The sequence below is a fragment of the Pteropus vampyrus genome, unplaced genomic scaffold (assembly GCF_000151845.1).
Source record: "Pteropus vampyrus isolate Shadow unplaced genomic scaffold, Pvam_2.0 Scaffold133, whole genome shotgun sequence".
Classification (NCBI taxonomy): Eukaryota; Metazoa; Chordata; class Mammalia; order Chiroptera; family Pteropodidae; genus Pteropus; species Pteropus vampyrus.
The window spans coordinates 407,113-428,855 of NW_011888914.1; the positions used below are offsets into that span (position 1 = coordinate 407,113).

The following is a 21,743-nucleotide window of genomic DNA, read 5'->3' on the forward strand; positions in this document are numbered from 1 at the left end:
AAAAATGAACAAGTGGGGTCTTAGAGCAAATTAATATCCAGAGTTATTAATATATCCATCGCTGGAGGCAGAAGTAACAAAACTGAAGCTATCCTACTTTGGGAACATCATGAGAGGGCAGTCTTTTTCAGAAAAGACAAAAATGCTGGGAAAATAGAAGGCAGAAGGTAAAGAGGAAAACCAAATAAGAGATGGACTGACTCCATAAAAGAAGCCATAGGCATGAGTCTACAGGAGCCACGCAGGGCTGTTGAGGACAGTACATTGTGGACGTCACTCATTAGGGGCACCAGGAGTTGGACCTCACTCAATAGCTCATTGTAACAACAGCTGTTATTTACTGGTGGAGTATTAATCTATTTTTCCAGCTTTAATCAAATGTTTTATTTGGCTGTGTGGTTAGGTGCCTAATGATAATTCTTTTTTGTCTTTAACAAAACAAACAAACAAACAAACAAACAAACAAACAAAAAACCGTAACATTAAGAACTTTGTTCAATTCCAAAGTTTTTATTTTAAGTAATAGAGAGGGAATTTCCTATTCACAATACAAAATTAATAAGTACAAACTATATGAAATCTGCCTTTCCTTGGTATGAGCACAAAATACGTTACACAATTACTTTTGCTTGCCATCCAAGACAATGTAGGACAAATGAGGGATGCGTTCAGAAATATGCAGTTTTCTAAAGAAGTCTAACATTGGACAAATTTCATTACTGGACAAAATAGAAAATGTACTATTTTTAAAGAGCAATTAACCATTTTTCAGTCAGTTTTTTGGAAATATTAAGTGAACATCAGAGAGTAATATTTGAAACATAGACAGTTGGGATATTTTTCAATGCTGTATTCATTGCCCGCAGTTATATGTTTTGGATTTTTGTTGTTGGTGTTGGTTTATGCTAAAGAAGAATCAGATTTGAAATAACCAGGAAGTAGAATTACCTTTAATGAATCATTCATGCAACTTTCTGCGAGTCCTCTAATCTAAAATGCCAGATCACTAGGCATCCTGAAGGAACTTGCTATGGCATTAAATAAAATTATTATGTGAACATATAATGGAAGGTGCTCATAACCCTGCATTTCTTCACTTCTTAGGGAACAAAAGATGTTCTTGACCCTTGGTGTACTTTGTGGATAGTCTACTGATTTAAGGCAAAGGGATCTAAAATGGAAAAATTAAACTAAAACTAAAAGAGAGAGAGGAAAAAAGAATTTTTTTTCTATTTTTAGAGGAAAATTTTAGATCTGAATCTTATCATAATTTTGTAACAATAAAGAAACTATGGTGAAAATAATCCTTCATAATTAGACCTGGCAAATTGATCCACAGAGTTGAGAAAATGTTTAATTCTATTTCTCATGTATTGACTATTGTTGGAAGAGAGAGCTGAAGAATTACTAATCCATATTTTATTAAATATGGAATTTTTTAAAGGGATATAGCCAATAAAATTTCTGAGACTCTATGAGAAGTATCTTTCAGAATGTACATATCATTTATTTCATAATACTTTTCTGTAGTTACATATTATGAAAATCAGTAGCCACAGAATTACCAAAATATAGTGGTCATAAATTGCTTTAACTACAAATATGCAAAAGTTTTTATATAAATATCATTATATACGCACATACATATATATATATATATATATATATATATATATATATATATATATATACACACACACACACACACACACATGTTCCTATATATGATTTAGGTTAAAATGCATATGAGTGACTTATGTTAGATGCTGTAAATGAAAAACTAAGTATTTTATTACATGGAAAATTATTTAGAATAAATATTAACAAGATAAATTTTATACATTAATAGAAATATGAATTATGCATCAATTTGATAAAAATAATTTGTTCTTTTATAATTTATTAACATTTTGCTTGTTTAATTTTTATATTTTGATTTTTTAAATTATAGTTGACATACAATAATATATTGCTTTCTGAAATATAACACAGTGATTAGTTATTTATATAATTTATGAAGCAATCACTCAAATAAATTCAGTACCTATCTGACCCGATACATAGTTCTTATAATACTACTGACTATATTCTCCATGCGATATACTCTACATCCCATGACTATTTTGTAACTGCCAATTTGTATCTCATAATCCCCTCCCTCTTCACCTATATCCCCACTCTCCAATCTGACAACTATCAAAATGCTCTCTGCTTTTAAGCTTATTTCTGTTGAGTTTGTTTATCCTGTTCTCTAGATTTCACATGACATTTATCCTTCTCTGTCTGAATTACTCCACTCAGCATAACACCCTCTAGATCCACCAATGTTTTTACAGATGGCAAGATTTCATTCTTTTTTTTTTTTTTTATGTCTGAGTAATATTCTTTTGTATATATATGTACCACCTCTTTTTTATGCATTCATCCGTTGGTGGACATTAAAGATGTCTCCATATCTTGGCTATGTAAATAATGCTACAATAAACATGTGGATTCACATGTCCCTTCAAAGTAGTGTTTTGGGTTTCTTCAGATAAATACCCAGAATTGGGATAACTGAGTTATTTGTCTCTTGTTATAGCTTTTGTTTTAAAATCTGTTTTATCTGGTATAAGTTTTGCTACCTTAGCACTTTTTTTGTTTGTTTCCATTTCCATGAAACATCTCTTTTCAACCCTTTACTTTCAGTCTGTGTGTGTCTTTCAATCTGAAGTGAGTCTCTTATAGCCAGCATATGTAAAGATCTCATTTTCTTATCCATTCAGCCATACTTTCTTTTTAATTGGAACATTTAATCCATTCACGTTTAAAGTAATTGTTGATAGATATGTAGTTGTTGTCACTTTATTATTCATATTTTTTATATTTTTTTAAAATTTTTTTCTTCTTCTTTTTAAATTTTTTTCTTCTTGTTAAATAAGTTCCTCCAGCATTTCCTGTAATACTGGCTTGGTGGTGATGAACTCCTTTAGCTATTTCTTGTTTGGGAAGCTCTTTATTTGTCCTTTGATTATAAATGACAGCTTTGTAGGTAGAGTAATATTTGGTGTAGGTTCTTGTTTTTTGTCACTTTCAATATTTTATGCAAATCTCTTCTGGCCTGCAAAGTTTCTGTTGAAAAATCAGCTGACAGTCTTATGGTAGCTCCCTTGCAGGTAACTAATTGTTTTTCTCTTGCTGCTTTTAAGATTCTCTTTTTGTCTTTAACCTTAGGCACTTTATGATGATGTGTCTTAGTGTGGGCCTCTTTGGGTTCATCTTGTTTGGGACTTTTTGTGCTTCCTGGGCTTGTATGTCTATTTCCTTCACCAGGTTAGGGAAGTTTTCAGTCATTATTTCTTGAAATAGGTTTTCAATTCCTTGCTCTCTCTCCTTCCGGTACCCCTATGGTGCAAATGTTGGCATCCTTGATGTTGTCCCAGAGACCTATTAAACTATCCCAATTTTTTTGCAATCTTTTTTTCTTGTTGCTATTCTGATTGGGTGTTTTCTGCTACCTTATCTTCTAAATCACTGACTCTGTCCTCTGCTTCATTTACTCTACTGTTAACTCCCCCCTAAGGTATTCTTCATTTCAGTTACTGTATTCTTCGTTTCTGACTGGTTCTTTTTTATGTTTTCTACCTCCACTTTTATGTTTTCTATCTTTTTGTTAAAATTCTCACTGAGTTCATCTACTCTTCCTCTAAGTTCATTGGGCATCCATATAGCAAGTGTTTTCAACTCTGCATCTGGTAGATTGCTTATTGCCATTTTGTTTAGTTCTTTTTCTGGAGCTTCCATCTGTTCTTTCATTTGGGACACGTTTCTTTATCTTCCCATTTTGGCTCCCTACTTGTGTTTGTTTCTATGTATTAGGTAGGGCTCCTCTGTCTCCTGGTCTTAGTAGAGTGCCCTGATATAGTAAGTGTGCTGTGGGGCCTAGTGTCACAGTCTTCCCTGGTCATCTGAGCTGGGAGCTCCAGGTATGTCTGTGTTGTGTGGGTTGTGTTGTGCCCTCCTGTTGTATTTGAGCCTTAGTTACTGTTTGCTCATCAATGGGAAGGATTGACCCTTGGGCTGATAGGTTGTGATGACTGGCCGTTTCCAGTAGAGGAGCTGTTGTGCAAGAGTTGACCCTACAGAGCAGGATTCACTTTAGCGGGGCTCTTGTGCCTACCCTGTCTGCCCTTTGGGTGTGTTGACCTCAGATGTGACCCTGGGTGGTGCTCCGACTCAGACAGAAGCCAGTCACTAGGCATGCAGGTCAGGGCCTCCTGGGAGGGGCCCTGCCACAGGCCAAGTTCAACTGCAGCCTGTGCCCTGCCTGGGGCCACCTGGCATGGGCCACCAAACAATCCAGAGATGGCTGCCCCCTGTGCTGGGCTTAGAAGTACCTTGAGAGGCCAAACTGCAAATTGAAGCTGGCTGCTGCGAGTGCCGGGCGTGGGGCTGCTCAGCAAGTGGTATAGGGCATGCTAAGGCTAGATGCTGCTTGTTAAGGTTTTGTGAACCTTTAAGAGATTTTAGGAAAGTCTGCAGCATGAGCTAAGACAGGCCATTTGTAGAAAAATACACTGGAAGCAGCTTTTGGGAAGGGCACAGGTCTTAAGGAATCACCAGGGCAGGGTGACCAGTGGTAGCCAGGATGATGGAGGCTCAGATTTGGCACCTGCCTGGGTCTGCAAGCCAGGCAGCTGGGAGAGGGCTCAACAAAGGAACAATGCCCTCTGCCAGCACTTCTCTCTGAGAGAAACCTGCCTCTCCAGCCCTTGCCCTAAAGGCAAACAACTTAATTTCTCCCTCTATATCCCAGATACCTTTCGAGCTACTGCCCCAGAGCTGGAACTCAGAGCAAGTGAGTCTGTCAGTGAGTAAGTCTGCACACAGGCCCTTTAAGAGGAAAGTATGCAACTCCCACAGTCTTTCATCTCTCAGCCACAATCTCCGCTGTTTTTCACAGCCAATTGTGGGGACTTCTCTTTCCACCACTGGAACACTGGGCTGAGGAGACCAGTGTGGGCCAGGACCCCTCACTCTTCTGAGGGGACCTCATATCTGAAATATTTCTCCTGATTCTCAACAGCCAAAATAGGACATAGGACCAGCCCGTTTTGTGTCTCCATCTCTCCTTCCATTCAGTCTCGAGGTGGCCTCTTTTGTGTGTCCCCAGTTGTAAGACTTCTGTTCACCTAGACTCCAGGCAACTACCAATGATGGCTATTCTGTAATTTGGTTGTAATCTTGATGTGGTTTTGAGAGGAGGCAAGCACAACATTTATCAACTGTGCCATCTTAACTAGAAGTCCAGCATTTTACTTTTTTATGCAAAACAGTTATATGATTCTTCATCATTATATAACAGTTATATAATTCTTCATCATTATGATCATTTAAATAAAAATTGAGGTAATCAAAACTAATATTTTGATGGTCTTTGTTTTATTAACAATTACATGTAACCAGTGATTTTATTTTTTCTATTTAATCTCCAAAATTATGTGCACACAATACAAGATGTAATGAGAGAACTTGGTTGCATTTGAAATTTTCTTTTAATAAAGCTTCAAATACTGTAAGTAAAATTATGCTAGGTCTTAAAAGCTATGAGTTTAAAAACTGTTTGAATTAACAGTTTGAATTCATTAATATCCAAATTTATCTTAGTGATATATTAAATATTACCACAAAATTAATTGCTGACTTTTAAATTATCGTCCTAACATAGATTGGTATTACTAGTTTTTGTAATATACTTAGCAAGTAGTAAAAAATATAAAGTCCGATCTTAAGGTATATGTACAATTTTACATGTTATGTGAGATATTTTAGCACTTTAATTTGAAAGAATAATTAACCTAGAACTAAAAAAAATAATTTCCTAGAGGAAAAAATTTTAGATAATCAAGAGTTGTTATTTATTTATTACACCAGAATTAAATGTGTACCTCAAGCTTGAAAACTGTGATAAATAATGGGGATGTATTGGTTACCAAAAACAAATATGTCCCCCCCGCCTTATGAAGTACATAGTTTAGTGGGAGAAACAGTCAGTCATCAAATAATCATGCAAACACATGTCGATTTTCAACTCCAAAGTTTTACAAAGGGAAGTTTCCCAATTCCATGAGAATACATAATACATTGGGTTGTATCCAGTCAGAGAAGTTGGGGAAAATACTCTAAGAGGAACAGTCAGAATTATGTTTCATCTTAGTATGAAAAGGAACATGACATGGTTCAGGAACAAAAAGAAATATGGGATGCACAGAAAGGGAGATTTATACATGGTGAGGCTGGAAAGATAGATCGAAGTCAGACAGTAAGTCATGTTAAGAATTTTGGTCCCTATTGTAAAAGTCATGGAAAGCCAATTCTAAACAGCTTTTTGTAGATATAATTTGCATACCATAAAATTTACCCATTTCAAGTAAATAATTCAAGGATTTTTAGTAAATTTTCAGAGTTTTGCAACCATCACCACAATCCAGTATTAAAGCGTTTTTATTATCCCAATAAGATCACTCACGCCTATTTACGGTCATTCTCCATTCCCACCTCTAGGACCTAGCTGACTACTACTACGTTCTATTTCTCTATGAGATTGTCTTTCTGAACATTTCGTGTAACTAGTACCACACAATGTGAGTCTTATGCATATGGCATCTTTCACTCAGCATAATGTTTTTTCAGGTTCATCCATATTGTACCACATAGCGAGTCCATTCATTTTTATAGATTAATACTGTTCTCTAGTATCAATTCCATTGTATCTGTTTACCAGTTGTGAACCTTGAGGCTGTTTCTACTTCTTATCTTTATCAATGTTGCTATGAACATTCTTGCTTAAGTCTTCATGTGGACTTATGCTTTCATTGGGTCATATGACAACTTTATATTTAACTCTTTTAAAAAATTGTCAAACTGCTTTTCTGAAGTGGCTGCTCTATTTTACATTTCCACCAACAATGTATGAGAGTTCTAGTGTTTCCATATCCTTGGCAACTCTTGTTATTATCTGTCGTTTTGATTATAGTCATTCTAGTGGGTATCAAGTGACATTTTAATATAGTTTTCATTTGTATTTCCTTACTGACTAATGGAAATGAGCATCTTTTTATGCAACGTTGAAGAAATTTGACTGTTGGTTGAGGAGGAGGAAACAAAAGAATTAGCCAGACAGAAAAGAAACTACAAGAGTGTGTCATGGAAGTTAAGGAGAAAAGAAGAGAAAAATTAATAGTATTAGTGCTACCAAGAATCTAAGAAAGGTGAGGACTGAGAAAACCACTTTAGTGGGCTTACATGAGGGCATTTGTGGCCTTATGAGCTACTCACTGGATAGAATGAGGTAGACAGAAGCAAGTCTGGAGAAGGTGGGAGCATGAATGGAAGTTGAGGAAATGGAGAAAAAGAATCTAGACAACTTTGTTGGCATATTTGGCTGTAAAGGGAAGAAGAGACATTCCTCAGCAAGTGCAAAGGCTATAAGCTTGAGAAAGAATTATATTTTCATGAGAGAAAGTTAGGTTTATGTAAAATCTATTAGAAAGAATCCAATGGAGAGGAAGAGATGAGATATATAAAAGAAAAAGGGCAAATTGCAGTGTAATATACTTATCCACTTATTTAGAATATGCTTAGTGCCTAAAATATGCATGATAGAATGTTCCTTGCTAATACTATGAATCAGTTTCAGACTCTCTTTTTCACATAGGAATTTCTCAATTATAAAATGACTAAATGAAATGTCATTGAAAGGTATTCCTGTAAAAAGTTCTATATTTATGTTTGTTTAACCTATTATTCATGCTGTCTAGTAAATGTCTTCTCTCACTGAAAATCATTTTAAATCACCTGATAGATCTTTCCAGGGCAATGGTTGTTGTCTTGTTCGGGTTTTCTACGACTATCTGGTCCTATGGGGGAAAACCTTACCTGAAATAACTATCTGATGCAGCCAAACAAGAAAAAAAAATTTCTCACCTCACTCTTAAACTTGACAGATAAGGATTTAGTGTTATCATAAATATCTCTCCAAGTCCTATTTACATAACCTTACTTTTCACTCATAATCTGGTGCCTTCACTTAGGAATCTGAATCACTTGCCTTGGTTCCTTCTGTTGTATATTTAGAAGAGAAAGTATTGAGAAGGGAATAAGAATCAAGTTGGTGAATGCTCTCCTTCTCCCCTGCTATGAGAAGAAGAGGGTGGCAGACACTGCTGATTTCCTCTGTAGTATCAAGTTCTTTCCTCTTATTTACTAGGGTAGTAATACATTCAGCTTAAATTTTAAAAAATCTATTTTCAGCCTAGGAATGAGATGAATGAGATGTAAACAGAAGATAGCTAGAGCTTGCTGGAAAAGTTGGCTTTTCTTATTTAGATCCTGAACATCCCACATTGCCTTTTCATTGCATGCCTGTAGCATGGATGTGATAACTTATACTAGCAGCAAGGGCAGCATATTGAAATCATGATAGAAAGGCCACAAAAATCATCGTTATATCCTTGAGCCACTGAACAAGATATAGTAACTATCTGTGGAGTACTTTTTTTTTTTTTTTTTGCATGAGAAAACAAATCTTAAACCACTGTTTATTTGGGTTTGCAGCCAAACAGACTGTGAGTCAGGGGAAGGCAAACTTTTCCTGAAAAGGATCAGATAATAAATGTTTAACACTTTGCAGGCCATATTTTCTCTGTTGCAATTCATCACCTCTGATATTTTAGCATGATAGCAGTCATAGACAATATATAAACAGATGGATGCTCCTGTGTTCCTGTGAAACTGTTTACAAAACAAAGATAGACTAGCCAGATTTGGGCTATGATCATAGACCTTTGCTCTGAAGAAGGTGAAATTATACTCATGATCTAGTTAATGAAGTGTTTATTTCTTGGTGGCTGGAGACTATTTAGGAATAAAGTCAAAACTCCTTATATAACAAGAGGAAGGGAGGAACAGGAGGCAAGTCAAAATTGATCAGTTTCTGTCTCTGGTTAAGAGACATCAGAATTTTAGCAAGATTTGGGAAGATCTGAATCCCTATGTTGATGCACCTGTACTCAGTATAATAAACACATTTTATTCATTGTATTGTTTTTTCTTTTGTTTTGTCTAGTTACTAGTATTAAAACAGAATTTGTTTCTAATTCCCTTTCTATGCAAATCTGTAATATTTTAACAACATTCTAGGTCAAATACATGTTTGTAGACTAACTTGGAAATCTAATTGCCATTTATGATTCTGTTTCTTTGGGAAATGAAGTTCAATTATGAACAACTAAACTACAAATTAACTTTTGGAACCAAACTTATTCATAAATTTGTAACTTTTTTTTACATATAACTATTCATTATAAACCAAGATTTTCCCAGTACATAAAAGTGACTCCTTAGGAATTGGCCACTTTAGGAAACTTCATTAATTTTCTCTTGGTGCTAAAATATTATTTAAAATTAATGTCATATTGCACTATTGGCATCATGTAGGTTTAGGAAATTTAATGCAGTTTTCATTTATACCTAAATTCCAAGGCAGTAGCTTTTATGTTGTGAAGCAACAACTTTAAAATACACATTGCAATGCTAGTTGAAATGTATTTAAAGACTCTATTAAATTAAGTGCTTAGTTTGTGGTAGGCCCTTAAAATAATAAATCTTGATGGTATTGAGAACTTACAAATTATTATGAATTTTTTAAGTTTATGCACTTTAAAGATGAAATATATTCAGAGTACCTGGAGCAACTGAGATAACATTTTTAATCGTGCATTTTAAATGAGGTAATTTTAAAGAGTTTCAGGATACTTTAAGTTTCTTTTTTTTCCCCTCTTCTTCTTCCTCCTTCTCCTCTACCACCTCCTTCTTGTTTCATTCTTCTTTCTTCTTTCTTCTCCTTGAATAACTCAACTTTTAATGGAATGAAAATTAAAATGAAATCAATTTGAAGAGCACCGGAATGAGCATTTGAGGAAAAAAGGTAAAATAAAATGAACAAAACCATTAATGAGGAAAAATCTCTGCAAAAAAATATTATTAAATAATATTTAAGAAAGTAGGTTATTTTGGATATATATGAATTTTATGCCTAGAAAAAATACATTCAAACACAATTCATACTAGAATAGAAGACACAAAGAGGAAAAATGAAATAAAAAGAAACTATAAAGAGGAAAAGTATGGAGTTGATAGAGCCAGAATATAATGGAATTGGTCATTCTCTTCAATCATCATCAAAGACTTTGGGGTAGAGTAAAAGAATGACCTAATATGGAACTGTCAAACTTACTTTGCCGCATTAGTTTTTGTATTATGTCACTTAAAAACATGCATTTCACTCTATAAAGTGATATACTTTCAATTTTATATCATGTAAAAAGTAGCTTTTATTCATTTTTAAAATTATGGTTGCAATATATTATATTGATTTTAAAATAATGAAAAACAGTGATGTACTGGAAAAGGATTTGGAAGTTATAAATGCAGTGTAGTCACATAGTAAGCACAGAGTTGGTGTTCAGTAATGCAAGTTTTATTCTAATGAGAAATGTGACTTATTCTGAATGAATATGATTAACACTGCTTTAAGGCAAATTTTACATCTCTTCTTTAATATTTTTCTTATTGACAATATTTCTCTTAATGAACAACCTACATGTTGTTTAAAATACATGCTTTACAGCTCCTGAAAAGTAAACCTCATCTTGTAGTTCTAAAATGTTGTTATAATATACAGAACAATATTTTAAATGTTGTGTAGATACTTAGAAAGAGAAACTAATGAGCTTACTCACATAATTTTTATGTAAATATTAGTATGTATTATTATACAATTCAAAAATAATTCATGTTTTCATGATATATAAATTAAACTATTATTATCTAAATGAAGGATGACATGTATATATTGTAAGGAAATATTGTTACACTATATCAAATACAAGATAATTTACATTTAATATAAATTAATTGAGATAATATTTATGTAATAAAGAACTTAGCTATGAAAATTATAAAGATTACATAACATAAGGATTTGAACTAAATTAACACTTCGAAAATAGTCAACTGGTATTGCAATATTTTTATGATTGAAATACGACACAATTCTCTGTGATAAAACATGTTCCAAGTTCAAAAAATATACAAAACTAAAACTGTTATTCTGATGACATATAAGGGAGGGTTTGGTCATTAACAAATGCGTGTATATGTGTGTGTGGTTTATATCTCATCTATGCTATAATGTTTAATTGTGCATTCAAATTGTGTACATTCACATTCTAACTTGTTTTCTACTTTAAAAATCTCCTTGAAAGTGGGAACTGTGACTTCATCATCTTTGCAATTTATACAATTCTTTGTTTATACTATTATGAAAAATTATATGTCAGATTTATAAATGAATGAAGCTCTCATCAGAAATCAATAAAAATGTTGTTACAGTGATCTTACCTTCTAGGCATTTTAGTGTAACAGTGAAGGATATTTAGACTAAGACTAAAATATTTTTAAAAGATATTCCTACTGAAAATGATAGTATATGATAAGTGGCTTGCACCAGAAAGAAAATTATCAAGGAGGCTACAAAGAAAAAGAAATGTTTTCTTTATCAAGAAAGTTTCACTAAGAAAAAATGTCAGCTGAGCAATGACAAAAAGTGCTTGCTGACATAGGTGTTCATCTGACCCAAGTTCTTCATCTCCTCATAGGCCAATAACTTGCAGCTGAACTTTGAGTAGCCCATCTGCACTTAGAGTAGCACTGTATAAACATTTTAAGTGGTAGTAAATTTATTTAGTCCTCATTTCCTTTTATAAAACAGTTACACTAAATGAGTTTTAACAATGACCACATTTTGCTTATTCAGTCCATATAACCTCACATACTTATTTTCACCTTTAGGCACTAGACCACTCTGAAATATTTTATTCTCCTTAAAGATTTATGTTAAATACCAGTTTTCCAGCAGTTCCTTTGCAGCATAATTTATATGAGAAAGATAGGAAAGGCTCATGCTTTTAATAAGGGTCTGGTCAAATAATAGTGTATGTATATAATGAATATAACACAGCTGGTAAATGAGCTATTCAGATCTGTATGTGTTCAATGATACAAGTTAAATAAAATGTAGTATAAATGAAAATATCAAGATTTTAACTATGCTATTAGAAAAATACCATTTATGTAAAAAAAAAAAAAAAAAATCCATCACTCATATATACCTAAACTGTTTCTGGAAGAATACCAAAGAAACTGCTAAGAACGGATGCTTTAGGGAAGAGTAACTTAGTGATGTGGGGATCAGGTTGGGAGAAAGTCTCACTTTTCGCTATATACTCTTGTACCTATTGAATTTTGTAGCATGTACATGCATTTGCCATTTATTTAAAAAACATAATTTTGAAAACCTGTCCTCAATTTGACCTCTTCTGATATTTGCCTGTTCTAGGACTGCTACTGCCTACTAAACAGAACGTTAGGGTGTCTTCTTCATTATGGCACGTCATGGAGTCTCAACAAATGTTAAATGAGTGAACAGCTGCTCAGCCTTCCTCCTCCTAGTGTCTACCCTCAAGAAGTGCCAGAGTCTAGAATTATTGCATCGTAGTTGAAAACATGGAATTAGGACTTAAAACATGAGATTGAATCCCAAATCTGCCCCTTTCTGAGTGGATTCTACTTATTTCTGGTATCCTCAGCTTCTTCACTAATAAAATAGAGCACTACATGCCTCACAGGGCTGTACTAGGGAAGAAAGATTATATATGTGTGTATAGATATAGATATAGATAGATATATACTATATATAATATACATATATATATATATATAATCAAACTGTAAGGATCTATAAAAATGCCACAATGCTCTGCATATAATAAATGCCGAACGAATATGTATTGAATAGAACTGAACTAGCAAGCAGTACTATTAACTGCTAATTGAAAAGATAGGTGAAACATATGACTCAATATCAAGGGCTCCTTTACTTTTCTGAATTGTCATATTAGGTCATCATTTAGTTATTCCTTTATGGGTAGGGCTGGTGTGCATAGTACAGCTAGCTCTGGGAAGCTGCCTAATTTATACATACTGTTTACAATATTTTATATTATTTACATTGAATGTTACAATTACCATTGTAATTGTATGAAAATACAAATGTACCAGGAGTTACAAATTAACCCCTCATCAATCAACATTTTAATCAATACTTAAACAGAGATTAGCAGCAGTCACAATATTTGTTTAGGACCAATGGCCACCATAGCTTTCTCCACAGCCCTCACTTCCTTGACCTTAAAGCATTTTAACTAGAGATTTTACCAGGAAGTGCTAACTCCTAGGGTAATTCAGTAAACATCCAAACAATTGGTTACTAATCGTCTGACGATAACAGAGAAGAGAACTTTATTCTCTGAAAGATGTATGCTCAGATTATTTTTACAAAGATATCGTGACAATTGCTTTAAAGAACACGGCTAATCTTAGTTAATCAAATTGTGGAATAGTGCCTTTTTTTTTTCTTAACTTAGAAATATACTTGACTGGGACCCCAATCCAGAATGATTTCTTTTTTCTGCTTTGTCAGTTCAACATCATATTCATTTTTTTCACAGAAATTTCAGATCTTATTTTTATCTTATTAAAGTTGTCTTTTCAGTAATCGTGGTTAAGAATATTTACAAATCCATCCTGTTATATATCTTATTTATTATATTATGTATTTTACATTTTGAATGAAAGTCATCCTAATTGGTATGTTAAATAGGTAACAATGCAAATAACAATTAAATTTGGAAAAAAGATAAATTTATCTGAAAAAAGATAAATTTATTTCCTATTGATATTTTCCAACTACTTTCTATAGAATGAGATTGTATGTTTCTTTTAGCTACAGATCATGCTTCTCTCCAACCAATAATAATCTGACAGCCACCTATTACAAATTGATTGCTCATAATTGCCACAAGCTCAATTGCCCTTAGTTCCGGTGCTTTTTCTCTTAGATAAAATTTTATATTTATTGCTCATAATATTATTAATAACCTACTTTTACAGCCAGGAAATTGAAGTTTAGTGAAATCACATATTGAGATTGTTTTACCTAATCCTACATACCTCCAAAATGGAATTGATATGTTACATGATAATCCACTGGATCATGTATACTTATAGCCTAGTGTTTTGTTATTGGATTAAATTTATATGTATTTTTATGTTTTTTTTCTATAGTGCACAAATGAAATACCTGTAGGGAAGAGTAAGGAAGCTCAAAGTTGTATGTTATAAAATACTAAACTCCTAATAATACACATATTTATGATTTCAAAGATTGCTAAAAATGAATACCATACTGTGTAGCAACAAAAGTATTCAGTAAAAGACTATTATTCTATTCTTATCAGATTTGCACTTGACTGTGTTCTAAAGATTTCATCATTTTCAGTTCTTGTATTTATTTATTGGAAACCTAACAAATGTCAATAGATTTAACAACTTGAAATGCTTGGCAAAAGGTCGTTTTATGCTTGTTGACCCATCTTACCTCATTTTATTGTTTAGAAATACAAATATTATTTTTTCATTTATCATTCTGTGTTGAAATTCAGAGAACATTTAAGTGTAGTAAAACTGATGACTAGTATAAATTACTTTTAAGTCCAAAATCAAATTTATGAGCTTTACTGAAGTTCTACCACAAAGAATGTTTCTTTTGAATGTATAATGAAGATTTATTTCCTATAAGACATTGTGTTTTGAGTCTTAATCAAGATAAAAATCTCTTGACTTCATCGGGCTATTTTTTTAGTTTGACATATCACATGATAAAACTATCCTATCACTTTTTCTCATAGATTTCATAAATAGCCCAGTAAGTCTGTTTTCTTTTTTCTTTACTGTATATATTGGTTTTCTATTGCTACCATAAAAATTACTATAGAAACTTAAAAATGACACCCTTTTATTATCTCCCAGTTCTGTGGGTCAGAAGTCTGGGCACAGTGGGGCTCAGGTGGATACTCTACTAACAGCCTCACTCACTGGGTAAAATTAGGTTGTCGACTGGGCTGGACTCTTATCTGGAGAATCTGGGAAAAATCCACTTCCAAGCTCATTCATATTGTTGTCAGAATTCAGGGCCTTTGCACTTGTAAGATTGAAGTCTCCATTTCGCTGCTTCTATCAACCAGAGCTAGTCTTTGATCCTAAACTCTGTCCCTATATCCTCTCATGTTTCCCATGTGGCACCCTCCGGCAATGATAGGTTGATACCCTCATGCTTCACATCTCTCTGGCTTTTTTGTTCTGCAGCATCTCTCTGACCCTGGCTGGAGAAATTTCTCTGCTCTTAAAGGATGATGTGATTAGATTGGACCCACTGGGAAAAATCCAGGATAATATCTTTATTGTAAGGTCTATATCCTTAATTACATCTGCACTGTCCATTTTGCCATATACTGTTGCACATTCACATATTCCAGAGATGACACTGTGGACATCTTTGGAGGGCCATTCCCCTAGTGCACTGTTTTAAAATTGTCTTTTTTTCCCACTTTGTGCTAGGAAATTTTTCTATACTTATAGGTAAGCTTAACACTTTAGCGGGGAAATCTAGCCTTTATGAATATATTCTACCTTATAATTTAAACATTTTTTTTGTATTCAGATTTTAATTAGAAATTGATTAAGGTCAAAAATTGTGCATGAGTCTTTGGAGCTCAAAAATCTGTAAAAGGTTGATTGGTTCAGGTCTATACGTAAACCAACCAACCTTACTAATTATTTTTTAATTCAAAGCCTCACACTAACAAACCCAGTCCACAAATTTACCTTCTAACCTGTTACGAGATTTCTGCTTTCTTGTTGCATCAACTTTACCACCTTTTTTTTATGATGTTGAGATTTATCCCTTTAAACCAAAGAATCTATTTTCTGAATTTTCTAAGATCATCTTTCACTGTCATTTGTACAGACTCCATATATGTCCCCAATAAGTTGTAAAGACCTTTAAGGGCAAAAAAGTTTCATCTGTTTCTTCAGTTGAAATTAATTTTTATATCTGAATATTTTTAGAAGCTTAAATAAGAAATTAATCTGTTAATCATTTGTTAGAAACTCTACTAAAAATTTATGTTTAAAAGTCCCTCTATATGTAGTATTTGTTTTTCTACATTTTCAAATTTAGGGAATTTATTATTGTTGGTTACTATTTATTAGCTTCATATCAATTCCAATTACAATATATTTTATTTCACTTTTATAATTGTGAAAATTATCATCTAAATGTTATAGCATCTAATTTGTTCTTAACTGTATATATAATTTAATTGCATACATATTCTTTACAAAATGAATTTCAGATTGTAGTAAATTGAATATTTTGGTGTAAGAGTGCATTCTTAGTGAAACAAGGTGATTAATTTAGTAGATCAAATCTATTAACCATAGAAATCATTGAGTTTTAAGATTATTTTATGTAACTTCAATTTTATTTTTACGCATAACTTTATCTGAAAATAATGACCCTACTAGAATCTGACTAGCTTAGACATGTTTTTGTTCGTGAGCTGTATATCTTGTGAGTTGTATATCCTTTATGCCTAACATATTGAAACTCTTGAAAATGTTATCAGTGTTTTCTTACCAAAATGTTGTATTTGAAGGACATAGACAGGGAAAGATTTTTCCTATCATACAATTTACCTATTCTCAAGGGCCATGTGCTACTATTCTGTCTCTGATCCTCTTAAATGTGCGACAATACAGTATCAGCAAGGGATAAATATTTTTAAAAAAGAAATATACAGGAGATCAGGAGTATAGTCACAGATATGGCTGCTTGTGCAAAAGAACGAAAATACGCTGTAGCATACTGCACTGATAGTGCTGTGATTTGGCTGCTTGTGCAAAAGAACGTGATTTGGGTTTCAAAATACTGTATATTTCAAAAGTATTTTTAGGTATCTTTTCCCCCCCAATTCCCAATTATCATAATTTTATTGGTTAAAAGTTCTTTTCCAGCATGAAAAAGTGAATGTAATTTTAGCATGTAACTTGCTGAAATCAAGTCTCATTCTATACTTAGATCTCACTACAGCATATCAGAAACTAAATGAGGTACATTTATACCCTGTCTTCTCTATACCTTGGAGAATTCAGTGTCTCCTGCCACCTTCACCTAATATTTAAGGGACAGAAAGTAATCAAAATGTCTTATAGTTTGACTTAACTGAAAATCATATTAAGCTATGTGTGTTATTTTAAGGAGACCTAGAGATTGGCACCTACTAAGCTGTCTAACCTATTTTCAAATGGCATAATCCATGTTGTAAAACAGCAGCCTTAATGAGTATTTCCATGTATTGACTACTATGATATTCTTACCTATGCTGCATTCTATTTTTTACTCATTTAAGTTAAAATACAGATTTTTATGAATGTTTTTAAGTACATTACACTGTTAGATTATTTGCTAAGTTGAATCTCACCTCACAATTAGTTGGGGTTTGTTTTCCAAAGCTATGGCTTGAGGAAGCAGCCTCTTGAGCTTCACAGTCGGCTGAGGTATGCTAAGTGCAGGTTCTAGATGGAGAGCAAATCACTTTAGAAACAAGTCCTTCTTCACTACATATATTCAGGTTTTAAAATTTCTGGCAATAATAAGCTTTCTTATTAGAAATTTGCCTTGGAAACATATCAGAACCATACTTAGTCTGTAAACACGGTGTGTTGAGTACTTCAACTATATCCCCCAAAAGGGAAAGTTATTCCACTCAATCTGCCCTCGTTATGCTTCTGTTAGTAATCTGAGAGGAAATGGGAGTCATGAATCTTCTATGTCCTTTCCTTACGACCGCCAAGCCAGAAAGAAGTGAAAAATGTTTTTTCTAGACATTGATACGAGATAATATTAAAAAGTAGAAGAAACAAAACAAAGCCAAAGGGATAAACATCAGAAGCTTGCTTGAACAGCTTTGGCCCCATATAATTGCTTTTCTGTCAGCAGGATTATTAACAAATTTGGACATCTGAAAATTAAATTAACAGCCTGAAAATATTTTACAGAATGAGATAGAGCATGATACATGAAACAAAATGACCCCACTGAAATTCAGCCAAGCCAGTGCAGCTACTCATTTAGACAGAGAAGACAACTAGTTAATCATCACTGAGCAAATTAGGCAGAGTAAATTAGTTGCTACATTCCACAGTCTTAGCTACCAAAAAGAGTATATGCCATTACTTAAAATAAAAGAACTCTAAGCTTATTATTTTCTATATAGAAAGAGAAAGCAAAATAGTATTTTGAATTGCTTCTATCAAAACTGAAGTCTAAGTTATGTAGGTACAAATTATATATGCAGGAGTATGTATGTGTATGCATATGTTTTCACACACACTTATTAAATAGCAGAAGCATTAGCATTTTCCTGCCCTTGACCAAATGAAGTGTAAAAAATGTTTTTCAAGGTTACTTAGAATTCTTTGAGATCACATACACACACACAAAAACAAGGAAAAAATTTTAAAGTTATTCCTTTAATTGAAGAGTAAAGTAACCATTTCATATACTCCTTCTTGCACAATATTAAATTTTTTTTTTCTTTTAAAAAGTGTATTGCTGTTGCCTATGAAATAAATATTTGGACTTAGTTTATCACTGGAGATTAATCTGAAATCATATTTTGTGGCCTTAATTAGCATTTATTTGCTTAATTGTCATTCTCAGCCCCATCATTTCCATTTTTCACTAACTTGAACAATGCTATCTTCTGCTGTTTGCACTTTAATTTAAATTTCTATTAAGGTTTATGAACAGTAATAAGGTCCTGTTTGAATATTCATTAGCTTCTGAATTGTGAGCTATGAAAAGGTGCTTTCTTTTACCTTAATGAAACTGGCACAGCATGGGACTGATCAGTTGTGACATTTGATTCGAGGCATCCAGTGAATTTTCTCATTGTTTATTGACACATCTTGTCCAAACAGCTCCCTCGCAAGTGAGCGGAGTAATGAAGGAGAGAGTGCTGCAGCGGAGTGTCGAGCTTTCCTGGCAGGAACCAGAGCATCCCAATGGAGTCATCACCGAATATGAAATCAAGTATTACGAGAAAGTAAGTGCTAAGAACAGCTGAAATGTACAACATGTGCAGTGTGACTCATGTCATCCTACCTCATTGTTGACTTAAGATGGTCATTATGCCAACTGTTTGGAGGTACTTCAAAATTCAGAGTTAATTTTAGCCATTTTTAATAATGATCTCCCTGAATCTCTGGTTCATTATTATAATTATGATTTCTATGTATTAAATTTCTGTTATGCAAATGAAAATATTCCACTAGTAGTATTTTTATTTATTCAGTTTTCGATACCATAATAATTAGATATACGATGTTTTAGTACCAGAGAAGCCACATAACCCAAGGTGTTTTTGAAAAATGTTTCTTTTAGGATGTCCGTTTGGTCCTTTAATGATTTATTTTATTTATGTGACTTCAGTGATAATGATGGTGACCTCAAATAATTTAGTAATTTGAAAAAATAAGAATATTTTCTGCCATGAATTTGTAGTATTCTTCAAACTTCAGAATCAAATTATTCTGATATTCTATTCCTTTAAATTCCTTCTGAAATTTACTTCATATATGTTATATTAATCATGTCCACTACTTCTTTGTACTCCTCTCTCCATGAAAATTCCATTTAGTATGACTAAATCCCAAATGCTGCCCCTTTAATTTCCATAATAGATAAATTTTAGCAAATAGTAATATATCTGAGCATATGAGTGCATTTATTTCTGACCCATCTGGAGAAAGGAGGAGGGTGGTACATCTGTTCACAAATTATTACCTAGGCTCTACCTCACAGAAGGACCTGTTTCAAGGTTTGAAACGTGGAAACTACTGCTGTTATTAATAGTAATAGTAATAATAAGTGTTGCTATTATTGGCTTAAATGAGTTAGCTGAAGTGTAATATACATAACCATTTAAATCATTTAGACAGCATTTCAAATTAGGAGCCTACACCTTTGGAAAAACTTGGGGAATGAATCGACTCAATTGTATAATTAAAATGCACGTTGGCAATAGATAATTTTTTTCCCGTTTGAAGAAAAAAACTGATAGTTTTAGATTAGTTTCAGTGTTCAGATTAAGTTTACAAGATTTTGGCTTATTATTTTCATTATGAATTCATGACTTCCACGGCCAAAGTTACAGTTTAAATACTTCATTTTGTACCAAGGAGTACATTTTTTGTCCTATCAAATGTGTTTCTGCAGGAATACTTGTTTTTAATGTTGGTTTAATATCTGTTTTCCAATGAGCTCTAATAGTTATAGTACCTTCTAAAATTTCATCAGATTTCAAAAGCAATAAAATACATTTTAAAATATAAGTTAGGTGGTAAATGAGAGTGAAGTTTCTCACAATGCAGCAAAATTGTTTGCAAATCCTTACTCTGGAATAAATTTTTCAAATGATTGCTTTTCTATTTTGCATGAAAGAAACAGAATGCATCAACAGTACCTGAGTTTAAAGATTAGGCAATTTATATTTAAAAAGAATAATAATAATATTACATTATAATATATGTAAGCATGTGATTTATATCATTATATCATCAAATATCAGTTATGCCCAGTTCTTTTATTTGAAGTAAATACATATTTATGTTATCAACTAACATTTTTATGAATGATTATAATGAAGATAATCACAAATCATCTTCACTAAATCTAGATTAAATATAAATGTATTTACACTTTTGTAAATATCAATGTGAAGGCAAATCAACAATCAGACTGACATTTTCAGATTTCAATGAATAGTTTTATTGCCAGACACAGCTGAGCACAGGTATTATAGAACGAATAAGAAACTGTCTGAAATTGTATATTTGGATGAGTAGTTTTTATAAATTTTGTCATAAATAGCCCATTAGAGTCATATCAATTACCTTTAACATTTTATTCATTTGAATATTGTTTTGATGAAGATTGTTTAATATTCTTGAATTTTTATATTATGTCATTCTTAGGTTTATTGTATATAATACGATAAACACATTATTAAATTCTATAAGCCTCAGTTTTCATATCTGAAGAATGAGGAAATTGAAAGTGATGTTTAAAATATTGTCAAACCATAAATTATATAATACTTTAACATTTATGTTGATCATTTTCATTTAAAATATTTCCTTAAATACTATATTAAAAAATGATATTATTCTGTTAGATGTACAATTTTTAATGAAAATAATTGATAATGTCACTATGGTAGTGGTGTTAGCTAAATTTCTTGACTTAATAGCTTTCTTCATTTTTAGCATATGGCTTTTTACTTGCTGAAGAACATTTAAGAAAAATTGTAAGAGAACTACGTAATGAAGTGAAGACTTCTACTAAACCATAGATTTTATAGGTGTACCCATGTTTTGGCCATTAGGACATTTTACTATCTTTATGGCTAAATAGTTCATGTCAGTGTGCCCTCTGCCAACAAAACAAAAGCTCAAAACATCAGAAATGATTTAACAAAATTATTTCTCTTTGAAATTTATAGAAAAAGGCATGTGTTCACATTTACATTTTATATTATCTTAGGAACAATTCAATGCTATATTATTCCACAGGGTACAAGGTAACCTTTACAAAAACAGAAAAACAGTGTGGCCAATTGAAATAAATTTCAAGAATTGGCTGTCACATTGCCTGGTTGCAATCACAATTAAATATACCC

At 32.6% G+C, this 21,743-nt stretch overlaps 1 protein-coding gene across 1 annotated transcript in view; it reads left to right on the plus strand.

Moving 5' to 3' along the window:
• EPHA7 (EPH receptor A7) overlaps positions 1 to 21,743 on the plus strand; it is a 163,120-nt gene that overhangs the window by 113,768 nt on the left and 27,609 nt on the right. The window contains exon 6 of the mRNA XM_023534816.1: positions 18,985 to 19,113. Coding sequence (XP_023390584.1) covers positions 18,985 to 19,113 — 129 coding nt within the window. The remainder of the gene's footprint in view (positions 1 to 18,984; positions 19,114 to 21,743) is intronic.